This window comes from Photinus pyralis, unplaced genomic scaffold (genome assembly GCF_008802855.1).
Source record: "Photinus pyralis isolate 1611_PpyrPB1 unplaced genomic scaffold, Ppyr1.3 Ppyr1.4_LG8, whole genome shotgun sequence".
NCBI lineage: Eukaryota > Metazoa > Arthropoda > Insecta > Coleoptera > Lampyridae > Photinus > Photinus pyralis.
Genome location: NW_022170819.1, coordinates 36,725,222 through 36,741,157, shown reverse-complemented (window position 1 = coordinate 36,741,157; position 15,936 = coordinate 36,725,222). Strand labels below are relative to the sequence as shown.

General features: G+C 36.8%; 3 protein-coding genes and 1 long non-coding RNA gene across 7 annotated transcripts; 1 reads left to right on the top strand and 3 right to left on the bottom strand.

Moving 5' to 3' along the window:
* Positions 1–4,780: 4,780 nt before the first annotated feature.
* On the bottom strand, positions 4,781–8,947 carry LOC116178129 (RNA-binding protein lark-like). Its single transcript, XM_031497522.1, has 4 exons — positions 8,766–8,947; positions 7,772–8,448; positions 5,049–5,392; positions 4,781–4,992 (listed from the first exon to the last, which is right to left on the bottom strand). Exons 2-4 carry the CDS (start codon positions 8,438–8,440, stop codon positions 4,944–4,946), a joined length of 1,062 nt encoding a protein of 353 aa, XP_031353382.1. The 5' UTR covers positions 8,441–8,448; positions 8,766–8,947; the 3' UTR covers positions 4,781–4,943.
* Positions 8,948–9,075: 128 nt separating this feature from the next.
* Positions 9,076–11,982, top strand: LOC116178130. Of its 4 annotated transcripts, none has more exons than XR_004146813.1 (8): positions 9,076–9,104; positions 9,366–9,575; positions 9,625–9,834; positions 9,884–9,992; positions 10,054–10,418; positions 10,486–10,749; positions 10,797–10,915; positions 11,211–11,334. XR_004146813.1 is itself a non-coding variant. In XM_031497523.1 (5 exons), the coding sequence occupies exons 1-4, from the start codon at positions 9,381–9,383 to the stop codon at positions 10,203–10,205; spliced, it is 666 nt and encodes a 221-aa protein (XP_031353383.1). In that variant the 5' UTR covers positions 9,117–9,380; the 3' UTR covers positions 10,206–10,272; positions 11,850–11,982. The 4 variants fall into 4 exon arrangements, 1 of the variants encoding a protein (XP_031353383.1); XR_004146811.1 differs by lacking the exon at positions 9,076–9,104 and adding an exon at positions 11,705–11,821 and having other exon boundaries at positions 9,117–9,575; positions 11,211–11,468; XR_004146812.1 differs by lacking the exon at positions 9,076–9,104 and adding an exon at positions 9,117–9,306.
* Positions 10,882–12,316, bottom strand: LOC116178131. The gene is made up of 6 exons (XR_004146814.1): positions 12,100–12,316; positions 11,854–12,041; positions 11,652–11,802; positions 11,455–11,596; positions 11,139–11,402; positions 10,882–11,086 (listed from the first exon to the last, which is right to left on the bottom strand). It is a non-coding gene; the product is annotated as an uncharacterized LOC116178131 (long non-coding RNA).
* A 903-nt stretch (positions 12,317–13,219) lies between these two features.
* LOC116179585 lies at positions 13,220–14,324 on the bottom strand. Its single transcript, XM_031499383.1, has 6 exons — positions 14,253–14,324; positions 14,081–14,200; positions 13,755–14,022; positions 13,528–13,707; positions 13,383–13,469; positions 13,220–13,326 (listed from the first exon to the last, which is right to left on the bottom strand). The coding sequence occupies exons 2-6, from the start codon at positions 14,198–14,200 to the stop codon at positions 13,220–13,222; spliced, it is 762 nt and encodes a 253-aa protein (XP_031355243.1). The 5' UTR covers positions 14,253–14,324.
* Between the last annotated feature and the right edge of the window lie 1,612 nt (positions 14,325–15,936).

Sequence of the window (15,936 nt, the reverse complement as noted above, 5' to 3'; positions counted from 1 at the left end):
GCTGATTTTGTATTCAGAAAACAGATGCGACTCATAGTTAGGCCCTTCTCATACTATTTTACCTATTAAGAGAGAATGTTCGGTGCAGTCATACCTTTGTTGTCCCGGATTGCAACAACTATTGAATGACAAAGAAAGACGAAAGAGACGGGCATTTCGTTAAGATTCGGAAGTGGACATGTTCTCTGACGGGATATGCCGCCTATGCTTCCATTAATGCCCTCCCGTCATCGTTTGTTGGGAAATCTGTACTTCCAGTCAGTCTTGAGCTCACTCCACGACAAGTAACATCTTGCAGCGAGCTAGTTCCGTCCGACCCGTGCCCCTGGAAATGAGGATATTGCAAAGATACCGTGAAACGCGATCGATCGCGACGCAGTGCCTGGGCGTGCCCTGAAGTCGCCGAGGCAGCCCCCAAAGTACATCAGACGGCGGGCGATACCATAGGCCGCGAGTCACAGGCGTTTGAGGCCCAGCGCGTCGCTGTAGTAAATCTACGCGCATATTGAGAGACCGTTACCACCATGACCTGACCAGCCGGAAGCTGGTTCTGGTTCCCTATGCATACACGCTAGAGGCCGGTTATCTGTTACAACAACTCAACGAAGGGAAAAGGATTAAAGCTGCTTTCATTCATATCTAAACAAAGTGGCACAAAGCCTGTGCATCGAAGTTCCAAGGGGCTAAATTGGATCAACTTTTACTAATAGTTCAGTCTTCTACCAGTGCTATTGATGTACCTGAAGAGGCACTCGAAGACTGGCGGCCAGAACCAGCTTCTGGCTGGTCAGGTCATGGTGGTAACTGGTAACGGTCTCAATATGCGCTTAGAGTTCCAACAGCGACGCACAGGGCCCAGAGTTGGACTGGGTCACTGGGTCACCTGGGTCACTGAATTAAACTGGGTCACATGGGTCTCTGGGTCACGTCATACTCTTTTCAGTTAGACCCAGTGACCCAACTTGACCCAGCGACCCAATTTCACCCGGGGACCCAATTCGACCCAGTAACCTAGTTTGATCGAATAACGCAGTTAAGTCAGTGCCCTCGGTTCAAGTGTACAGATTATGAAATAAATGAAACTTAATGCTGGTTTGTTGAAAATAATACTCGATTGCTTGACAACTGCCATTTCTGTGATGTTTGCTTTAATACTGCCGTAAAAAACCTTCCATGTCCCGAATTGTATTAGAATAATGTTATTTCTAAACAGTTCCCTCCTTCATTTCTTTGCTTCAGGGCTTACCAGTTTGCTTACAGGTGTTCATTCACATTTAATTTTTTTCTACTAGTTAGCTTAATCCAAATAAATCTTTTCTCTAAATACTTTCATTGACTACTTGACTATAAACTATAAACAAATGCATTTGATTTTTTTAGGTATTAGTTCTCTTGAATGAAATTGGGCTACGTGCTTGTTGGCGAATATTATTGAGGAAGTTTTTTTTAAAATTAAAAGTTACTTGAAATTGTTTTGGATGATACCTAACAAGAATTTAATTACTGGGTCACCGGGTCAAGATGGGTCACTAAGTAAAGCTGGGTCAAGATGGGTCACTGGGTCAAGCTGGGTCACCGGGTCAAGCTGGGCCACAGGGTCAAACTGGGTCAAGCTGGGTCACCGAGTCAAACTGGGTTACCGGGTCAACTGGTCACTGGGTCACCGGGTCACTGGGTCAGTAAACTAACTGGGTCACCGGGTCACTCTATGCTTGACCCAGTCCAACTCTGACAGGGCCTAAAACGCCTGTGACTCGCGGCCTAATCGTATCGCCCGCCGTCTGATGGACTTTGGGGGCTGCCTCGGCGACTTCTGGGAACACCTAGGCACTGCGTCGCGATCGATGGCGTTTCACGGTGTCGTTGCGATATCCTCACTTCAAAGAAAGGGCGTCGCCAGAGGGGGCAGGAAAGGGAAGCTGCCCCCGTCTGGAGATTAAAAAAAGTAGCAAAATGCAAAGCAACCAAAGTGTCTTGGTTTCCTTGACCGATAATTCCTTATTACAATTATTGTGGTTGTAGAGGGAAGACAGTACAACAGTAAAAGTTTATGTGCTCTGCACTATACCTACTCCTACAATTAATAATTTTTTTATCCTTCATATGTCAACTTGCCCATCTCTGGGCCATCAGCTGGCGACACTCTTGCTTCAAGGGGCACGAGTGGGACGGAACTTGCTCGCTGCGTGATGTTACTTGTGGAGTGACCTCAAGACTGACAGGAAGGAAGTACAGATTTCCCAACAAACGATGCCGGGAGGGCAATAAGGGAAGCATAGGCGGCATATCCCGTCAGAGAACATGTCCATTTCCGAATCTTAATGAAATGCCCGTTTCTTTCGTCTTTCTTTGTCATTCAATAGTTGTTGCAATCCGGGGCAACAAGGGTATGACTGCGCCGAACATTCCCTCTTAATAGGTAAAATAGTATGAAAAGGGCCTAACTATGAGTCGCATCTGTTTTCTGAATACAAAATCAGCATCAGCAACCACAAATTATATGGAAACGACACCAAGAAAGGCAAAATCCTTCAAGTATGGAATTTCCAAATTTTGAATAAATTATTGAACGATTAACGGCCTATTTACACACCAGAAACTGTTTTAACTTCAATATAATATTTCTAGCTAGTAGTGCACGTCCAAATTAGCTGGAATCGACATCCGAAACATCACGCAGGGTTAAAACTATCAAATTCAAAATTTAACCATTATTTTGAAAATACTCCAAATTTGGGGCCTAAGGGTCAGATATGCAACTTTTTAAGGCCGCCATTGGCACCAGCGACCCTAAATCATTCAAAAACGACCCCTAGAATGCCGAAATTCGTCAATTTTTACAGGTTTAAAACCTTGAACACTCTTTTGAACAAAAGTGTTCAAATTTTGAACCTACACGAAAATTTCGATAGGTGCTGCGGGCCAAAAGTTTTATTTGGACCTAATGAACACGTGTATCGAGTTTCATGCTTTTGTCACAAAATGCAGCGAAAAAATTTGTACCGCCTACGCTATATACGACCAAATCAGCTTGGTGATTGTTTCAAACTCTAACCAATCAGATGATTTTTTATCTGATTAAAAGCTAGGTACCGTCTTTTATTAATCTCCCTAAAATACACTCGATCTTATTGGTTTTAAATAGAGATAATTTTATTTTTAATTCACTCAAATGTTGTTGCTTCCTGGAAAAAACTCTCGATCAAAAGCCATGACATATCGTTCCAGCTAAAGCTGTCGCGATTTTATCACACTTTTGATCTCTAGTTTTTTCCGTTGCAGCAAAACTTTCGGGTAAAAATAAAATTATCCGAATAAAAATCAAGCTCTTGTGTATTTGCCCCTGATAAAAAGCTACCAAACTTTTAATCACTTAAAAAATCATCTGATTGGTTAGAATTTGAAACAATCACTAAGCTGATTGGTCGTACATTAATTGACTGTATTAACATTGAATAAGTAATCATAGACTTATTCAATGGTATTAGTCATTTAAAACAAATTCGTGTAGAGTTGGTTGTCTAGATTATAGCCATCTATTCCATGTTTGATCCGTTTTTGGGATGAAAAATAACCCCCTACTTTTCTGACGGAAATACACATTTTGAAGCATCAGGTCTCCGAATCAAACAAAATCTTGATCGGTCTGTCTGTACGCTAAGTTCCGGGTAAACGGATTAGAACCCAATGTTGTACACATATTCATAGACCCAAAGGAAGAGCTGAAAAGCTTTTGGTCGAATCGCGCATGCGCAAGTGTGTCCAACTCTCATTTCCGGCTAAATGGTACATATAGGGCAGAATTGCGCAGTTGTATGGGTGGTATTTGTGCTAGTCATTATTTCAAGAAAATCCGTTATATTACCACCAACAGTCTAGAATTTAGCTAAACTAGTTTCCTACGATTACGAATATTTCCAAACATGTTTCTCAGAAATCTCCAAGCTTTTGAGAACCAAAAGGATGCATCAGATTTCCGAAGTCCAAGGGATGCTTTGTAAGTAATTTTTTTAAAAAGGCCTACACGTAGACTTTACGCAATTTTTAAGAGGTTTTCGAAGTAGGTTTCTAATAATAGCTTTAAAAAAATGAAGGAGCTAATGTAAAAAATCAAGGCATCCAGATTTCAGCTACCAAATCAAGATCCGATGTTTTACCACTCCTGATGGAAGAAAGCAGTAGAGATCTGTTAAACCTAATCAAAAACTATCTTGTCTTTCATGTTTTTCCTAAGGTTGTTTGTTCAGTATTTACGCAGAGCAGCCAAAAACGCATTGGAAGGGGAGTTTAAAATTTATTTAAAAAAAATTACATTCTTAAATGTTTATCCCTACACAACAAATTTAAACTTGATTTTACATTTTTCACTTCAAAAAGATGGCGTCAGTGGAAAGCATTATACATAAAGAAAATTAATGATGACGTCATACTTCCCACCTTAAAAATAACGTATAGTTGTATCGATTAAACGTTTACTCTATGCCTGTATACAAAATTGTTAATGCAAAAAACGGGCCAGCGACTCATTACGATTGTCCAAAGGAGTAATTATAGATTTTCTTTTAACATGAAAACTACAACTCATTGCTTCTTGAAAAACAGTAGTCTCCTAATCTCAAATGGACTGATGAAAAAAAGTGTACACTTGTCACTAAACACACGAAGGTCATGGTATACAGCACTCAACATGACGGTACGTTGTTCTTTTTCCATCCAACACCCTGAAAGGCTACTCACCAACCCCAAAATTAGTTTTTCCATTGTCACAACTTACAAAAACTAGTACTTAGATCATTTAATGAGTACAATTTCGAATACATCAACAAAATAAAATGCATGATACCGAATAAATAATTACAGCTTACCTTATGCTACGTAAGTTTCATATAAAATAATTAGGTTCTATATGCTAATACAAAAAAGTTAAAAACTATGTCTGCTTTTTAATATGGAGCATATCTCCTGGAAGGGGAGGGTCCACGCATGACCGGGCTAAACAAACAGTAACACATTAGAGAATTAAAACAATTTAATAAAACGCAACGTACCGACGATCATCGAACAAGTCCCGACTAAAATCTTCGTACATGCGAGCACCCCGAGAACCCGACAGGCTTCCGGACGGTGGGGGAGATCGCCTGCTAAACATGCTATAATCACTGCTGCTACGACCGAAACTGGACTCCCTTAAGCTGCCGCTTAAACTGCTCGAGGGACCTCTCAAACCGATCGATGGCATAGGCGGAAGGGGCTCTCTGCGAGGCGGTAACGGAGGTAGAAAATCTCGGCTACGTAAACCCATTTCGCTGCGTGACGGTGGGGCCGCATAGCGCCTCTCGTACAAATCTCTGGATTCTTCATATCGTCGATCGTAGTAGCCATCATAAGCGTCCTAAAGAGAAAGTACGTTAGAATGAAGAGAAATGCTCCTGTAGTACTAGTAGGGCACAAATTCATTATGAGACAGGATGATAGGTGCGATGGATGATAATGCAATTTTAATGTCGAGGGGCAAACCACTCTTTGTAATATGGACTATATTACCTGGACGTATATTAAGACATTATACAGGCTAACAAGATACCTATTGTGACAGGATAAAATCAGCAGTTTGTGATGTGTTGTATTTCTGAAGTATTTAAAACTTGAAAAATGCTGTGTAGTGATTGCGAATACGAATTTGAAAACGATATTGTTTCTTCAATCCGAAGAAGTACACTCAAGTTGTTAGTGAATAACAAATTCCACTATATCCAGTGTGTTCGGAGATTGAGATTGCATCTTCATGTTCCGAGGATCGCTCCTGCTTAGTCTCAAAACTAATCAGCCCACTTTGTTTTTTTTTTCATCAAGATTTCACTGATACATTATATGTTCTTAGTTATTATTAGTTACTTTGTTATGCTGTCTACAGAATGTTTTGTTTTATGTTATTTTGTTTTATAAATTTAATTAGTTTTCAGCATGTTATAAAATCTTTGTCCTGTAAATGGATGTCTTGTCTGTTGGGCAATAATAATAAACAAATAAATCAGTAAGTTGTGAAAAATAGCAAACATATCATAGATATATATCTGCTTGACACTTATAGTAGTGGTAGTTGAAGTCTTCCTTAACTTGTAATTCTAAACAACTGTTTTAATATCTTATATCTGCTAAAATGAAGACAGTTTACTCTTGACTAATTTTTTGAATTTGGCAAAAAAACACCCTGTATATTAATTGATGTGGCTCATTTTTTTAATATTGTAGCATGAGAACATGAAGATCCAATTCTAATAAATTTGTCATATACACCTTACAGGCACTCAATCGACTGTATGTGAACATTTTGAAGCTGTATTTCGAAAGAAACTCGGAATATTTTGTAAATTTTACAGTACACTAATGGCGTAAAATCCTATACAGGGTGTGAAAAATTCGGTACCTTGGTCATTAAATTATAAGGGACAGAGATTTGGTTAAATGGAGACAATGTTACGCATTTTAATAATGAATAATTTCTTTAGAAACATAACAAAAGTCCCTTTTTTAATTGTGGAGACATCCAAAAAGACGAAAAAATCAATTTTCGATATTATTTTTGAGCGGCTTTTATTATTGATTAAATTTAATAACTCTAAATAGATTTTTTTGTTATACAGGGTGTTCCAATTTACCGTAATATTGAAAAATAATTTTTATTCAAATCACTGTAGTTCCGTCATTATTAGTGCTACATAAAAATTGTACCTAATTCAAAAATTATAGGTGTCACTATCATTACTATCAATAATATGGCATACCTTAATACATAGAAGACAATATTTATAATCTTGCCAGTTATGAAATAAATTTGTTTATGTACGACTGCTTGATAATGCTCTGATTACAGTCGCAATTAGTCCATAATGATAAAGTAAAACGGCCGCCTGTCAATGTGACAGTCGTACTTAGGTGTCAATCCAAAGTAAATTCAAGTATTTTAGAAATACTTGACATCTGTCGTCAATGATATATAGATTTTATCGTTTATTGAATTTCATGAAATTTTCATTTTTAAGGGTTGTTGCAGTCATACATAAAGCTTTGTATATATCGCGTCCATAAATAGGCTTTATGGGGACTCGCCTTGTTTATTTGTGCCTCGCTCGCAAGCTCGCTCGGCTAAATAAACGGCTCGCCCATAAAGACCTAGTTTATGTACTTGATAGCTATTTTTAAATAGCAATAATAGAAATTTTCGAAAAGCTAATTTAACCTAATTCATATCTTGTATACTTTCTGAAATCCCCAATACTATTCATAAAAAAACACCCTGTATAGTGTATACAATCGTTACGTAAAATTTAAAAATGGAATAATATATAGGATATGTCATTTAAAATAAGCAAGTGGTATACCCGGACAAACCACCAGCTTAAACGAATTCCTCTTATTGACATTAGTATAGCGTAGAATCTTCAAAATATTCCAGGTTTCAAGATATACATAGTCCGGATAAATTGTGGGACACCCTGTCTACAACAGGGTTCCAAATTACTGTAGAAGTTTGGCAACAGAATGTGGACATTTTTCAACATTGTTGTTTCTATTCCAGGATGTTCTTACCTTATCTACGGTCCAAACAGGCATAGGTATGTATAATGTCAAAATAATGAATACTTACCAAAAATTGTGTAAATGTGGTCCACAATTTTATTAATGTAACAGTGTTATCACCTGAAAATAGCTATAATACGAATGGTTTTTTGTGAAATGGTTTGCCCCTCGACTAATGTTAATGCCCTACCCCAAAACGACCCATCATTCGGTCGCGCAGGAATGGCGGAGGCGGCGGCGGTGGGTAGGGATCACGACCGAACATACGATCGCGGAATCGTTCGGGACCCACACCTTTGGGACATTCCTTCGACCAATGACCTCCACGTCCGCAGCGATAGCATTGCTCGGGATCGCCCATACCGGGCCGTTGTCGTACGCGACTCGTCGATAATTGCACCTTCATCGGTTGCCCGTCGACCATAGTACCGTTCAATTCTTTGATCGCCTCGTTCACATCGCCCGACGTATCTAGATGAACGAACCCGTAGTTCCGTACGATATCACATTCCACAACGGTGCCGAATTTTTTAAACAATTCCCGTACTTGGGGGGCTTTCGTATTTTCTGTTAAGTTGCCGACGAATATCTTAGTCGTAGGCGTTGTCGGTGCTTTACGACTCTTCGCAGCTTCACACTTAATCGCCTGGCCATTGACCATGTATCCGTTCAAATTTTGTATCGAATCGCGTCCCTCCGTCTCGTTCTCCATATGTACGAAACCGTAATTCTTGACGATATCGCATTCCACAACTTTCCCGTACTTTTCGAATAATGGTTTAATATCGTTGATCGCTGTCTTATCGGCGAGATTTCCGATAAATATTTTGAACGTACCCGCACTGCTAAAACCCGGCATGGCTAAGCCTGAAACTCGACACACATGAATACCCGTGTGACTACGACGATATTTACAAAGAGAGATTACATTTAATGAGCAAGAAAAGCTCGACTCGTGTCAAACTTTCCTTAAAACTACGTGAAAAACAGGCAGACTCTCCAAACAAAAAGTAAAAGAAATATGGCCGTCTCAAGGACCGAAAGCGTCATTGTTAAATTCGAGCAAAATCAAGTAAAACGTTACAAGCTACAAAACTAAAACGATAATCCTCGACCGAAAAGACTATTCATACCGTTCACGATAAAAAGGATTCAGTGCGATGAAAGGGAATGTAGGTACTTACCTTTTTCAATCACGAAACTATAAAATACAGATTTATAGACAATTTGACTCTTCCGTAGAACACGTTTTGCGTGTTGGTCGTCAAAAATACACGTTACAAATTCCTACAGCACAATAAAATTCACAAAACTTGAGAAAAACCACACCACACGCCGAGTCGATGAGAATTATAAAAATGGCGTAAAGACAATGAACGGCAGGTAAAGGCGATTGGTTGTCCTTGAAGCGGAAACGAGAAACGCGAGATTTGACCAATCACCACACATACATTACAAATAGCCGCATTCAGTGAGTGTATGAATAATTTGGATCATAATCAGCCTTATTCTGGTGACCACCGGTATGTACGCAATGTTGAAAACATTTCAACAGAGTTTTCAACGTTGCTAACAACGTTGATTGCAAGTTGCAATTTCCGTGACGTATTGTTTTTAGTGTTGATACGTTTTCAACGTTAAATTTTTTGCCAACTGTAAAACAGTGAAAGTAGTTCAAACAGTTCGTAATATTACTAAAATTCGCGGGTAGTAGTCACATCTCTGGTAGTTCTACGTACTTCTAACCTAATAGAAATCAAACCCAAAATTTTTTCGTTTTGTAGTTTATAAGTGTTAATATGAATAGAAAGAAGACTAGCAAGTCTCAGTTTAAAATATATTTATCATATTTAAAGAGGCATGATATATTAATAACAGGAAAGTTGACTCCATCCACAAACACGGAGGGCCTAAAACAAATTTGGAATGAAATGGTCGCCAATCTTAATAGTTGTGGGGATGGTCCTGTGAGGAATATAGAGGGATGGAAAAAGGTAAGTGACAACATATAGTTTAGTAGATACATTATGTTACATTTGATAGGTATTTCGAGAATGGAAATGTATTATTAGAAAAAAAGCGAGAGAAGGAAAAGAGTTAAACGAAATTGAGCACGAACTAATTCGATTAACGGGCGAAATTGCTGTTACCGGATTAGATCATGTTGAATTGGGCATTACTGAGGGCATTAGCAATGAAGGTGAAACTGCAGAAGCTTCTCCAGATGTCGATTTCGACATTGAAAATTTAGAGGTTTGTGGAGTATACACATGTACATATGTTATGGTAATTTGTCACATAGGTAGTGCAAGAGGATGAAGAGCGATTATCTGATGAAAATCTACAGCCCACATTACATAAAGAAAATGCAAATGCTGCTCTGCCGTCTACCTCTCAAAAAAAACCTAAAAGTAAGTTCCACATTTATTTTATTGGTAATTATACTACTCAAATTCTGTTTCAAAAATGTAGAATGTACGGAAAATCCCTTACTGAAAGCCTATGTGAATGCGCAAGATGAAGCAAGAGATGGCATGACAGATATTGCAAATGCTTTAAATAATATAGCAGCATCAATAAACAGATTTTGTGATGTGTATGAAAGAGTAAATCTTGATATGTAAATTTATTATGTACTTACATTTAAGGGTTGTGTAATACATTTTTTTTTGAGGAAATATTAAAAGGACTACCAAAGAACAATATAAAGTTTATTTAACTTATCTTCAAAAAAATAAACATACTTTACAAATATACCTAAAGAAGATTTCCAAGTGATGTGTCTGGAACTGAACTCCATTGCTGGACCAAAAAAGACTATTCATGAATGGCAGCAGGTAAACATTGTGCAAAGTGTTAATTTAATGTGTCTGTATAAAAAATGTGTATACTACCAAATTACAGACATTTTATGAATGGAGTAGTCGAACAAAAAAAAAGCTCGAGATAATTTAAGATACATGATGGAGACTGGAGGAGGACCTGGACTTGACAATTATTTAAATGACATCGAAGAATTACTGATAAGCATACTGAAGTGGGTTACAATCAATGGCATGAATGTAAGTGAACTAGGCGTTTATAAGTCTAAGACTGTGTGTAGCAAAGTAAGGAAAGAGATGCATCAAAAGAAAATGACTATTTCTGTGGCACCAAATATAAGAAAACGTAATTTCCTAATGCAATTTGTTATAAAAGTACCAGTTTTCTTTTAGGACCTAGACTTCTTCAGAAGCGTATTATGCATACTTTTGATCTTAAACAAAAGTTGTATTTGCAATCCATCAAGGAATTAAGAACTGCCATTATAAATTTGTTTACTTCCATTGATAGAGTAAGTAATTTATACATGAATATGCATATTAATGATTAAGTAACAGTAACTATTAATTAAAATACATCCGCACTATTCTAGTTCGTACTTGTTCACCCTGATACCTCTCATGTCCATTTTGTAGCTGTTGCTGATCATGTTCATCTTGTACATATTCATCTTCTGGAACATCTAAAGGTAAAATATGGAATTAACATTTGACTTCATCAGCATTCGGCATTACCATCAATTAAAGCTTGATCTCCATGCAATATACACATATTGTGTAAAACAGCACAACTATTTACTATTTTAGCTGCAACTGGTGGGCTGTAATGCAAAACTCGGTGTTTAAGGAGACACCGAAATCTTGTTTTAAGAACTCCGTTCAACCTTTCGATCACATTTCTTACACTTCTATGTGCAATATTATAAGCACGTTTTGCATCTGTATCAGGAGCTGTTATGGGTGTCATCAGCCATGGTTCGAGTGGATACCCAGAATCGCCTTCAACAAAACTTTGTATAGATTCCCCATACATGTACAGTGATTATAATACCAAGTAAATAGGAGGTATGGCCTGCTTGATAACTATTATATAAATTTTGTCGTATTTGGCTTGTGCCCCAAATAGCTGCATCATGAACTGATCCGGGATAACGAGCATTTAATGCTAATATTTTTTAATTTGCATCACATATCTGTCACAAAATTATTTTGTTTTCATATCAGATTAAAAAGCTATGAATACCTTACAATTTGTACATTAAGGCTGTAGTATCCTTTTCTATTATAAAATAATATTGCAGGATAATCAGGATGATTAATTGGAGGAGCAACTATTGCAATGTGTGTGCAATCAACAGCACCAACAATACCTGGGAACCCATGGGCCATATTCATAAAACTATAATTTGGAATGTGTATGAGCGTTATAGTTGCAAATTAATTAACATACCCTTGCTTAACAAGCGTTACTTCCTCTTGTGTTTGTGGAAAACGTACATAATGGTACAAATTTTCCAAAGCATTAACAACAACTGTTAAACATTTACTAACAGATGACTGGCTCATACTTGTACAAAAATCTTGCCCGACGGCTTTTTGGTAGCTGCCATGGGCAAAAAAATGCAACGCCACCATAATCTGAAAATAAAGAAATTCATTCCTCATTCATAGCATCTAAACTAAATATATAACTTACTTTTAATTTTTTCGGGATAAATAATTCTTCACGTTCTGCATCTTGCAAATGAGGCGAGAGCTCTAAAATGAGATTATGTATACCATCTCTCTCGACAATCGGTACAGTGATCGAAACTGAGTTTCTGGCATAGACATGGGATCACTTTGATCCCGTAAATTTCGTCGTATTAATGCAGCATTATTTCTAGAATGAAAAGAAATTATTAATCAAGTGACAATTCAACTCATGTATAAAAAATCGCATAAGCCGCAGTGTAATTGTCACTTTGACAGCGGCAAAAGTTACCTGCAACTTTTCCAGCGACAAATGCACTAGTGGTTTTTTCACTTAGGCCCGGTTGCATAAAAGTACGGTTGAACCGCCGGTTAGTGAAACTCCGGTTTGGGGTCAACCGTCGGTTGGAATGAAACGCGTTGCATAAACGCTATTTCTCTGTCGGTTGAGGAACCAACGGTTGGTTTTAGATTTCTACGGTTGACTACACTGACGATTCGGTACCAGCCAATCCGCTTTTAGTATATGGAAAGCGCGGCAGCCGTGTTTGTATTGTGCGCATGACAAATGCGTAATGGAGTATTTGACAAGGCGTAAATCTAATAAACGTTGTCCTCTTTCATGTAGTCTCCTTGATATAAATTGAAAGGGACAACTTCTTATCCTCCCCCCTCCAACAAATATGATCGTTTGCTATATGTGATGAAATTCTCCATTTCTGGTTCCGTTGAGATTTTGAAGTATTTGAAATATGTGTTTTTTATCCATGTGTTTATTTAAAACACAGTCGTGGTTCTTTTTAATATTTCAAATACTTCAAAGTGATCGCTTGCATTCAAGAAAGGAATGAAGACGGACCATTAGTAGACCCTGATGTTATACTTCCTAATAACGATGATGAAATTGACGATGTAGTAAATGTACCAGAAGCAGGGAATATCAACAATAACTTTAGACAAACTTTCATAGATTATTTTTCTTCATTACCGTAATGTGGTTTATGATTTTGACTGTTTGACATTATAAATAATAAAGAAACTCACTCTTTACTGAGCATTTTTTATTTTATCTATTTGTAATGATAACAGTTCATTTTGCAATTTCAAGTGTTCGTTTTGAAGCTTTATTCTTTGCAGCTGTTATCCTCCTTTCTCAGTAGTTCCATTTTTAACTTGTTTAATTCAGCTTTTGTGTTACCTATTTCTTCTAACACTTGCGTTGCTGTATTTCCTGTAAAAATACATGTTTGTACAAATACAACACCATTTTTACCTCTAATGAATCACCATATTTCGTTGGTGTCCCTTTTGCTGTTTGTTGTAACAATTTGTGTTTTCTTTTTCTCAACATGCTTGGCTTATAGTTACTCCAATCTAAAATTATTTTGTTATTAATAAAAACTGTTGAATTTTAGAATCGTATGTTTGTAACCAGTTGTTACTGCAATTTCATGTTCATTCACTGCGGAATCGGAAATATCTATTCTTTCTTCACAAGGTTCCAGATGTTGCATTTCGATATTGCAGGCGTCCGGCAAATCTAGGAAAATAACATCGGCGAAATCTTTTTGTTGAGCAACCGATGAAGATGCCTCAGAGGTCTCTATAAGGCCTACCAAAAGCTCATTAGTAATAAGAAAATATGTAAATCACTCTTACAAGCATCACTGTCACCTCTACATGGTGCAACTCCTTCGATAGACAAATTAATGATGGCTTTTATTTTTTCAAAAATTTCTTTTAGAAAATCTCTTATCATAACTTGGGCAGGACCGCCACCAGTACCATACATTTGCTGCCGTTGTTGAGCAAAATACTTCCTGGCCTCTTTTTTTAAATTATCGTACTTCGTACGTAACTGCTCTGCAGTTTTTTGATCCATCACGGCACAATTAAATTCATTTGCAATTTTAGACCAAATTGCATCCTAAACATGGGAAACAGTTAGATAGTGCACATACCAATTACTACATATTCAAAGTTACCTTCTCCCTCCAAGTTATAACGTCAGTCTTCTTGCATTCTATCTTATGCTTATACTTGAAAACTATATCTATAAGCGTCCGTACATCTATATCTGTAAAGGCAATTCTTTTTTTGGACATCTATAAATATCGTTTCTGTACTATTATTTGAAGTTTCATGCTTGAATCTTACCTTAAACGATTTATATAACTTCACTAACAAACATAAACTGACGGTTGAATTCGCTAATCCGTACTTCGAGTGCCGTTTTGTAAAATAAAGCAGTGTCTTGAAATATGTTTAACTGGATAATGGCATGACATTTTTTCGAGGGGATAAAGTATCCCCTATTATACCACCATTTGTAGGTATGTAAGTATGGATAATCAGATAGTCAATAAGTGATGATATAAAAATCAAAATTTTTCTAGGCCTACTTATATAAAATTTTGGAGGGAGTTGTAATGCCCAAAGCCCCCTCTCATGAGTGCATCCCTGATTTTTTAAACATCTGATGTAATTATTTTCATTGTTTTGTTGCCTCGAATAGATTTTGTTTTGTTTTTTTTTAATTCATCACAGCCTACTTGATTAAAATATAAAAACCGTTGATATAACTGGTATCTTATTTTCAATCTTATGTTATGATAGCTCGTTGAAAAGAGAATGAAAAAATCTATCAAGTAATCTAAAAATCCCATATAGCGCCCATTTAACTTTAGGAAGTTGGTAAATGTTCCTCAAAAGTGGCCATCTTGAATTTTTTTTTGACACCAATTCTAAATTAAGCGTATCAAAGACAGTCACTTTTATATAAAACTTTTTTTTATATCTCTTATACTTTCGATGATATAAGACATTCAAGGAAATGACCAATTTTACTTTTTTTGAATTTACGTCGAACCTATGCGACATTTTGAATTTCCATAAGGAAATTTTAAATAAGCATCCAAAACTGCAAAACATTGCCCATTTAACCAATTCTTTATCTTTAATAATAACAAAGTTACCCATGCAATCCCACGCGATCTGGGACACACTGTATATCAGCTCCTTCTACTACCAATCTAACAAGATCTTCTGGAACAAACGTGTAAAGTACTTAACAATGTAGCAAACGTGAGTGAAACACTATTTTTTATTTTGAGAAAACCAAGCATATTAAGTGTAGTATGACGTAATATGCCTTTATTTTAGTCGCAATCATTTTTCTAATGTTTGGTGAAATGTAAGCTGGGTTCATAATTTTTACGTTTTGTAATACCATTGACTATAGGGGGTATTAGTCAATGGTAACACATATAATAAGTGCATGAATGTCGAACAGAAATATGTACTAGGTATGTTGATTATTTGAAAAATTGTATTTATCGTGTATTGAGTCAATTGTTTCCACACCATTCTAATTTATGGCACTTGTATCTATGGAAAAATATTCGGGATTAAATAATGAAAAATCTCTATAACAAAACTTCAGGTGCAGTGGGTTCCGAAAAAAAAGTAAGAAACATTGTGAGCTAAGAAGGATGTGTTAGGTTTAAACAGGATACGATGGGTATAGAGAGTTGGTTGCAGAAAAATTTGTTCGGAGTTGATCATGCATGCATGATTGATAGGTAGCTACACACCTTCATCAATGTCTTCCACAATCTTTTCTCTAAAGACAAATATATGGGTGAATTTTTTCCACTTTCACTATGAGGATCTCGTAAACCATGAGAGACAGTCCCCTTATCCAGAATTTATGTTGATTAATTATCCTATTCATAATTTCTTGTACCTCTACAAATAGCAAAGTTACAGAAAAAAAAAACCGAAAAACGTCCTTTTCGAAAATGCGCTGACGTTCATTTATTTTCAAAGATATCAACAAATA

Coding starts and splice junctions, on each gene's coding strand:
- LOC116179585 (XM_031499383.1), bottom strand. CDS start 14,200: ATGTCCAAAAAAAGAATTGCCTTTACAGATATAGATGTACGGACGCTT. Junction 14,023..14,080: donor TTATAACTTGGAGGGAGAAG/GTAACTTTGAAT, acceptor TCCCATGTTTAG/GATGCAATTTGGTCTAAAAT. Junction 13,470..13,527: donor TGAAATTGCAGTAACAACTG/GTTACAAACATA, acceptor AAATAATTTTAG/ATTGGAGTAACTATAAGCCA.
- LOC116178129 (XM_031497522.1), bottom strand. CDS start 8,440: ATGCCGGGTTTTAGCAGTGCGGGTACGTTCAAAATATTTATCGGAAAT. Junction 5,393..7,771: donor GAATGATGGGTCGTTTTGGG/GTAGGGCATTAA, acceptor CTTTCTCTTTAG/GACGCTTATGATGGCTACTA. Junction 4,993..5,048: donor GACTTGTTCGATGATCGTCG/GTACGTTGCGTT, acceptor CTGTTTGTTTAG/CCCGGTCATGCGTGGACCCT.
- LOC116178130 (XM_031497523.1), top strand. CDS start 9,381: ATGAATAGAAAGAAGACTAGCAAGTCTCAGTTTAAAATATATTTATCA. Junction 9,576..9,624: donor ATATAGAGGGATGGAAAAAG/GTAAGTGACAAC, acceptor TACATTTGATAG/GTATTTCGAGAATGGAAATG. Junction 9,835..9,883: donor TCGACATTGAAAATTTAGAG/GTTTGTGGAGTA, acceptor TTTGTCACATAG/GTAGTGCAAGAGGATGAAGA.